Genomic DNA, 8,802 nt, shown 5'->3' with positions numbered 1-8,802 from the left:
AATAATCTGATTTTAGATTATATAAAAACCGAAAAAGGCCGATAAAGCCATTTTTGGTCATTTTACTTAAGCATCTAATTCTGATACACATTTTTTTTTAGATTTTAAGCAATTCCAGTTTTAATTGGGTCTCTTCAGTCAAAACTGTTTAGGACAAAGACAATTGTTTAAGGAAATGAAAGAAAATAAGGAACATTTAATCTATCTGAAATGGTAACAATCATAAATTCATCTATCCTTTTTACCTTAAGAAGAGAAATATTTTTTCCGGTGTTTTGTTATTTTTTGGAAATTTATTCGATGATATTTCAATACCGTGTGTGTAATCGTAAAATTGTATAACTAGGAGGCAAAAGATTGAATTTCATTTATAGTCCCCGAATCTTTTAAAGATAATTCTTCGCCAATGCCAAAGTATTTTCACAACTGTATGACACTTCTTGATTTTTTTGGTATACATACTTTTCAGTGGTCAGGGAAGATAGATAGTAAACTTATTTCCAGAATATATCAAAATAGAGTACGAATGAAGCGAATTTCCCATTTATAAGTTAAGGCTAATCTATAAATTAGTAACGATGTAACTTGCAACATTTCTATAAATAAGTTATTAGAAATATATTTATTGATGTACTAAAAATTTATAAATTGTAATAATTGAATTTATTTCTATAAGTACTAAGGAAAATACTTATTGTGTATTTTCACTGGCAAGATACAACTGTTCACCATTCCGAAATTCGAACTAATTACGAGTGATAAATATTGATAACCAAATCCCATTTTCATAAATAAGAAATAAATTGAATTTTAGAGAATATCAATAGGCATATGAGGATACGTTAACGCAGAGGAATTGTTTTGTCAATTTAATTCTATTTCTGATGTTAATGGAGGTTAGATGGGAAATTTGAGTCGAATTGGACTATGAGTAATGCATGGAGCGAAGAATTTGGTCATATCGAAGGGTCTGTGGGAGGACAATTCATAGATAAAAAAAATCCGGATCGTATCAATGTGTTGATAAAGTGTGGCGTAAAGAATTTCGAGGGCTCACGGTAGTTGATATGAAGAGAATTTTCAGACCGTGTTAGATTTAGCTTGGAGTTTTTTGACGAATGGAGAGTGAGGTTTTGTTATGTATTTGGGGATCTTATGGAATTTGGGTAATGCTTGGAGTGCAGAAACTTGGGGTGAATGGTTTTCATATCGACTTCGGGAATCTTGTGGGAATGTGGGTAATGCCTGGGTTGTAGACTTGCGGGACCGTTTCGGAGTGTGTGCGGGTAATGCCTGATGTGTAGACTTTCCGGACCGTTTCGGAGTGTGTGCGGGTAATGCCTGGAGTGTAGACTTTCGGGATCGTTTCGGAGTGTGTGCGGGTAATGCCTGGAGTGTAGACTTTCGGGATCGTTTCGGAGTGTGTGCGGGTAATGCCTGGAGTGTAGACTTTCGGGATCGTTTCGGAGTGTGTGCGGGTAATGCCTGGAGTGTAGACTTTCGGGATCGTTTCGGAGTGTGTGCGGGTAATGCCTGGAGTGTAGACTTTCGGGATCGTTTCGGAGTGTGTGCGGGTAATGCCTGGAGTGTAGACTTTCGGGATCGTTTCGGAGTGTGTGCGGGTAATGCCTGGAGTGTAGACTTTCGGGATCGTTTCGGAGTGTGTGCGGGTAATGCCTGGAGTGTGGACTTTCAGGACCGTTTCGGAGTGTGTGCGGGTAATGCCTGGAGTGTAGACTTTCGGGACCGTTTCGGAGTGTGTGCGGGTAATGCCTGGAGTGTAGACTTTCGGGACCGTTTCGGAGTGTGTGCGGGTAATGCCTGGAGTGTAGACTTTCGGGACCGTTTCGGAGTGTGTGCGGGTAATGCCTGGAGTGTAGACTTTCGGGACCGTTTCGGAGTGTGTGCGGGTAATGCCTGGAGTGTAGACTTTCGGGATCGTTTCGGAGTGTGTGTGGGTAATGTATGGGGGTGTGAAATTTGATTATTGCGTGTGGGTAATGTATGGGGGTGTGGAATTTGATTATTGCGTGTGGGTAATGTATGGGGGTGTGGAATTGCAAAATTTAGACTTTGTTTCGAAGTGGTAGTAATTCGTGCAAAAAAATGTCTTATCTGAGTAGGTGTGGAGTAAAGAGTTTCAGGACTGTTCTGGTGTGTGTGTGTGTGTGTGTGTGTGTGTGTGTGTGTGTGTGTGTGTAATACATGGAGTGTAGAACTTAGTGTGTGTGTGTGTGTGTGTGCGTGCGAAATTAAGCGAGTGAAGAAAATGTGAGGCGATGTGGGTAATGTATGGAATGAAGAAAATGCGGGACGATGTTTCGTGTTACGAAACATAGAAATATATGTTGCATGGCGAGTGAATATTGTGAACAATACAAATTGACGATCTTTAGATGTATTAAATAGCGCACGTAGTTTTCGCCTGGTATAGTTAGAGAGAAATTCGGAATTTTTGGCCCCCTGTCAAGGAAAATGTTCTTTTTATTGTAAACGTTTAAAATAAGAAATAGCATAGGGAAAGTGGATTATGTGATATGTAAAATCAAAAGTATATTTCATGGGAAAGAGTAATATTAATAGGCCAAAAATTTTGAACTGTAGTAATAAGTAAACTTCATTAATGGTTATTAATGACGAAACAATAATTCATTAAGAAATCGAACTTTAGTTAGGGAACATAGGTGATCATTATTTTATAAAAATTGTTTTATTTTCATGAACTACTCTCCATCCTGTATTTTACCGATAATACTTTTCACTTGGATAAACAAATCGTACTAGCAATTCATGAGTTTAATCACTCTCGAGTTCCTCTTTGCTTTTGTGTTTAAAAAACTAAATTTCTGAATATTATGAGAAATGTTTTCTCTCGCTTTGATTATTCTATCTTGAAACCAACGGTAAGTGGAAGTACCAACTTAAGTGTTATATGGTCACGATAAAATATTCATTCCATATTTTCCGTGTTTAAGTATCGGTAAAAGACATTAATATAAGGCCATTGGGATTCCATATGGGCTTCTGAATATTCTGTTAGTAAAAGTAGATGTTGTTAAATTTATCAGTTTAAATGCCTGTGCAATACATTTATTGAAATCTGAAAAATCGCACAGAAAAATTTTAGTTTAATATCCTTTTAGCTTGGAAATATACTTTTCTAGATTATTATTCGATTTTAAACTCTTTTGTTTGGAACTAGTTTTTTTAGATTAGAGTTCAAGGTACACTAAACGTTTTTATGAATCTTTTCACTCAGCATTAAGTAACAATATCCTTAATGCTCCTAAAATATCTTTGGCATTCGTTTTAAGGTTACTTAACATTTAAAACAATATACTATGCTGGTTTTCTATTAATATGAAATAGCGTATACTTTTAAAAGCTATTTAAACTTATCGGGTATTCAGATTTCACCTTCCTTTTCTAGAAATGTTAGCCACTTGTTGTAGATAGCAATAATAGTATTAATATTTTGGTCATTGATAAATGTCATGCACTCTAGATTTTAAAATTTCAAAAACTTGCCAACCGAGATTAACTAGTTTATTGCATTCTAGAATATATTTATTCGGCCTTTCCTAGTACGAGAAAGGATGTATAAAGATATCAGAATCTCATACAATTGTTAATACTTTGTGATCTGAAATATGTATATTAAAATTGTTCCTTAAGGAACCAGTAAGGGCCTAGCACAATTGCAGTTTTTGCTTCCGAGTTTATTTTATGAATTACTGACTGTATCCAGATATCAGTGGGTATGTCAAAATACAAAACCAAGAATATTTTTTTTTCTTCGCCTTAAAGGAATAAGACAGATGTCTTTCTGCTCATAATTCATTTACAACCAAGTGCTCTACTGTTGGTATATAATCGTTTTATTTTTCACAATTTTATTCGGGATGAATTCAATATAATTTCGTGAATATTGACACAGGGGAAGTCTTGCTGATGTAACTCTGGAATTTCTTAATTTTTCTTTAAGACGTAATGTTGAATCAATTAAACACGTTATTTGGAGATGCTCTACAAGTTGTCCAAATTCAACCATGCACTTTAAATTAAAACCCTGATCTACTGAAGAGAACATGTAAAATATTTTCCAAAAGCTTTTGACATCTTCAGAATTTTTTTGAAATCCAAGTTTGGGGAACATTTTCTGAGAATTCCTATATAGTTTTCGAAACACTAAAAATATTCAGCACTGTCTTCAGACTTGGTGAAAGGGTATGTGGAATATAACAATGTCTAGGATTGCTAATTTCTTAGAACGGGTAATTTTAGAATTTTAACGGAAACTGATGGGGGGGATAAGCAAAAAAAAAAATCTTTTATTTAATGCATGCTATAAAGAGTTTAATTTCGAGCAGTTATCAATATTTAATATTTTAAATATTAAAAACTCTTCGACTATGAACAGGTGAGGAATTTCGATTTTTGATAAACAAAGCTTTTTATCCTCTCAACTCAATTACGATAATAACTATAATTTGATAGTAACGAAATACAGTTTTTGTAATTGACATTTTCATTCAGTTCACTATTTAGCAGCGCCTAATAAGATATACAGTAAATTTCAGTATAATTATAAAATATATTTCTGCGAGTTAATGTTTTTGCCCAGTCCGGTGAAAAATCAGATTTGGGATTTCATGTAGTTAGAAATAAATACTTAGATTTTTGCCTCTATTTAAAATGAATTCCAAGAGATTCTCAATAGTTTTCTTTTTTCAAACGCTTTGTTCCTCTACTTTCATCCATAGTGATAAGGTAACAAATTAAAATTACTATGAGGAATGATTCATGTTCCATTTCAATTCGCAACAGCACTTGAAATTTTAATTTTTTTTTATATTGAATGTAGGATCTTGAATTACGATTGCTCTTCTTTAAGATGTGAATTGTTTTATTTTCGACATTTAAAATGGTCTAAAGCATTGTCCATATACCCCAAGATAATTTTCCCTAATCAAAATATTTTTTTGAACTTCTTTCAGTTTTCTGTTTCTATTAAAATTCCTCTTTTATAGAGGTACATTGTCACATCCCATCAAATATTCGTTTAAGTCCAAGCAAAGAGAGAGAACGTCCTTGAGACGTTCTTGGAATATATATTCTCTAAATGAATCAATCGCCAATGAAAAACAGATATTTTAAAAATCAAATCGTAATGGTTCGAGACGAATATCAATTCCCAAAATGTTTTAAATAAATATTTTTAATTACAACTACTTGTGTCCGATATTTTAAATATACTAATGTAAAAATAGTCACACATGAAATATATTCAATTATATCGCGGATTTCTATTCCACATGCAGTTAAAGGTTACTGCATAATCCGGAAGGAGCATTTTGAATAAAGACATTGTTAAATAATTCCTCGAAATAAAATCTGTTCTTATCTCAAATAAAACTGACAAACTGAGTATCAACATTTATGTAATGAATAAAATTTAGTTCCCTAATTATCAATTTCTGAAAAATAGCAGGAGTGACTGTAGTAGTTCGTAATAAAATCTCTGAATTGTTAACTTGATCAAAATATTTTTAAACCAAAAAATTAAACTCAGCCTTATAAAATATAGAATTCTGTTTCGATTTCAAAGGGATAATTTCCAATAAAGAGCTTCCTTTCATTTGATAAATTGGTGATTATTTTTCAATCATTTATTAGATAACGCTTTAAAAAAATAAAGTTAAATTCCGAGATAATTAAGAGCAGAATTCTGCTACGATGCGTCAAGTTGAAATATAACTTTAGATTCCAAAATCTTGTTTTGTCGTAGCTTCTACTAAGTAGGGGGACCATGTAGTATTTCAAGAACACTGAGGAAAGATAGTTGCAGCATCCAGTTGTATATTTTATAAATTCTCGAGTTAGTGAAACGTTGGAGCTGTTTCTGAATTCTATACTATCAACTTACAAAAGCTGTTTTAGAAGAACGGTAACCTTTTCTCAAAGTGTTTAAAAGAAAAATTACAACATTTTCAGTGTTAAAGTTTCGCATCTCACTATTTTTGGTGAGGCTTGGCGAAATTGCAATTGCTGCATTAGCTCCGGCCTGAGAGAACCGAGTCAAACAGTGATGATAAACCTCAAGCCTTGCAACTGCATTGAAAGACTAATATTTATTTTTTTAATTATTTTCTGAAATTCTAAGCCTTGAAATATGCCGAAACACTTGCCATCACAAAAGGAGAGTGAAATCGGAATTGTTTGGCAAAAAGAATTCAATAGAAATATACAATCCAATCAAGACGGCTGGTGGTAAGAATGAGGAAATAAATTCAAAGCAGTTATGAGTTGTTGCTATTCTCTGAAATTTTTCATTCCTTGTGTCGGATATTTTAGGAACTCTATTCACTTCGGAGTTTCATTGCTAATAGTGCTGGATATGTATAATTCTTAGTACTCAATTTACTTTCAGCAGAATTGGAAGAAATCGGTTTTATTATTTTTAAGATTTACTTAAATTTGAGGAAGCCATAATTCTAAACCGCTCCTCTAAACACAGTTAAATAACTTTTGTCAGAAATCAACGTTGTTCATAGTTTTTAAGTTTTGAATTTCAGAGATGCAAATTAGTTTGCTGATATAGAAAAATGAAAGATGTCTCATCTATGTCATTTTCTCCTGTATAAATGAGATGGCATTGTCTACTCAGTGATTACTTTCCCATTTCCGGACCCATCTTTTACTGACGTCGACTATCATGGATAAAAATGGTTCTCCTGGATAGTATCGCCTTACTTCGTCGATCACAACTAGGTAAGATCCTAAATTTAATATTTATAATCGTGTAAAGATGCACGTTTGCAACGTAACCATCGTATGATTATTAAAAGCTGATTCAATTTATTTGATTTTTCCTTGGTTGAATCAAATATTTTCTTTTTCTTAGCACATTTTTTCCACGGGAAAACTATCAAAAGTTCTTAAGAAAAGATAAGCAGTAGACTGGACCTAAGGATTGGAAAAATAATTGCAGTATGTTAAAATTTTCTTTGAAAATTATTCTTCGCACAAAGATGAACTAAATACTTCCATTATTAAAAGGTAATTTTCTAGTATAACTGTTTATATAACTTTTGAAAAAAATATTATGCTAGTAATATCACATTTACTAATTTAATTTTTTCTGTTTTTGATTTGGTAAATTCCCATCATCTCTATAAATCATTTTTTTTTTCAGATTTTCTCAGATGATACAAAGATCATATCAAAGTGCAACTTTTGAATTTTTTGAACTTTTCTGAATCTCCATTAACCATTTCTTAGAATTTAAATTTTTAACTAGAGTATTAAGAACAAGAATCCATCCTTTTTAGAGACAACTTCATTCTACTCAAGGGATATAAGATTTCATCTACTATGGTCGGCAGTCACTGAAAATTGCTTGCTCCTTTGATTTCAAATGTCATTCTTGTTAGAGGCTTCAAGAATTTTAAAGAAAATCTTGGTTCAGCGTTATTGGGTCTTGCATTATTGAAACCTAGCTACTTGCCACTCTGATTTATGCAAGATTCTCAAACAATGCATGAAATTTCTCATGTGCATTACAAAACGCTGGTAACAGGAGTTTAAATATATAAAGTAATTTCCTGGTGACTAGTTGTTTGCATTGGTTTATTTTGTGTTACCTAAAATTTGAAAAATGTATTTCATAGTTGTTGTATTTATTAGTGATTGATATATTGTCTAGTTGTGTATATTTATTTTCATGCTAATTTTCCTCCTTAATATTGAAGTACTTATGCAAGAGATGAACATTGCTCTCCTTCGTTCTATACGCCTGCTATTTTAAAAGTTATAGAATTTTATGAACAAATCATTGCCAACAATTAGTTTAATAACAACTGAAAATATTGCTTTTACAGCTTCGAAAATATAAAAAAACGATGTTTAAGAATCCACTTATTTCTATTCAGTTTTGCATCGTCTGTTGCAGCTTCCACCGAGTGTATAAAAATCCTTATGTTGATTATTTAGATTCTGTTCTATGCTCGTAATTTGGAATACACATAAAGTCAACTTCAGACATCAGTAGTTCTGAGTAGTCAAACCGGGAGTATTTTACTATTTCTACATTAAAAAAACTATCACTTTTCTGGGATGGTCTTTTTTATCCCTGTACAGGGCTTTTGAATAGCGTCCTAATTCACCTGCAGGATAGTCATAAATTTTTGATATATTTTCCAAACGTTCTTTGCTTCCTTACATTATCGAACTAAGAAAGGTTTTTTTGATCATATATTTTAAAATTCTTTTTTGGGACCGCAAAAGCTCTCTTGTCTACTATGTATCTATCGTGGTGTCACATATTGTCACATAGATTATGTTGGTGTCACATATTGCTCCAATCGATCTTCCTATTTGAAATTTCTCAATTATGTTCATCAGACATTAATATTTGGAAGCATTGTGAAAATATACATAGTTTGGACGATGCTTTCGCATTATGTCTCTCTCCTTTTTGTAGTATTTCAGGAAAGTAAGCAACTCCCTTATGCATAGTATACTTCCAGATGCTTTTTCGTGGTGTAAAAAATTCCAGCATCTATTCTTGATTATAATTCATGGACGGAACTTTGAATTATATTTCGGATGATTTGCAAGGACATTCTCTTATATTTCAATATATATTTCCATTTTCTACATCAATTTTATCAGCCATATGCACCAACTTTTAAAGGATGGATCACACACCCTAAAACATGGTTATAGATCATCACAATGGAAGTTACAATTTCAATACATTTGCTATCAGTATACAAAATGAATCTTTTAGAAACTTTGAAT

General features: G+C 32.7%; 1 protein-coding gene across 1 annotated transcript; it reads left to right on the top strand.

The window, feature by feature from the left end:
• Positions 1-1,138: 1,138 nt before the first annotated feature.
• Positions 1,139-1,984, top strand: LOC129962178 (uncharacterized). Its single transcript, XM_056075917.1, has 2 exons — positions 1,139-1,238; positions 1,305-1,984. The coding sequence occupies exons 1-2, from the start codon at positions 1,139-1,141 to the stop codon at positions 1,982-1,984; spliced, it is 780 nt and encodes a 259-aa protein (XP_055931892.1).
• Positions 1,985-8,802: the final 6,818 nt, after the last annotated feature.

The sequence above is a fragment of the Argiope bruennichi genome, chromosome 2 (genome assembly GCF_947563725.1).
Source record: "Argiope bruennichi chromosome 2, qqArgBrue1.1, whole genome shotgun sequence".
Classification (NCBI taxonomy): domain Eukaryota; kingdom Metazoa; phylum Arthropoda; class Arachnida; order Araneae; family Araneidae; genus Argiope; species Argiope bruennichi.
This window is presented reverse-complemented; position numbering and strand designations above follow the sequence as displayed.

Coding starts and splice junctions, on each gene's coding strand:
- LOC129962178 (XM_056075917.1), top strand. CDS start 1,139: ATGTATTTGGGGATCTTATGGAATTTGGGTAATGCTTGGAGTGCAGAA. Junction 1,239..1,304: donor GGAATCTTGTGGGAATGTGG/GTAATGCCTGGG, acceptor CCTGATGTGTAG/ACTTTCCGGACCGTTTCGGA.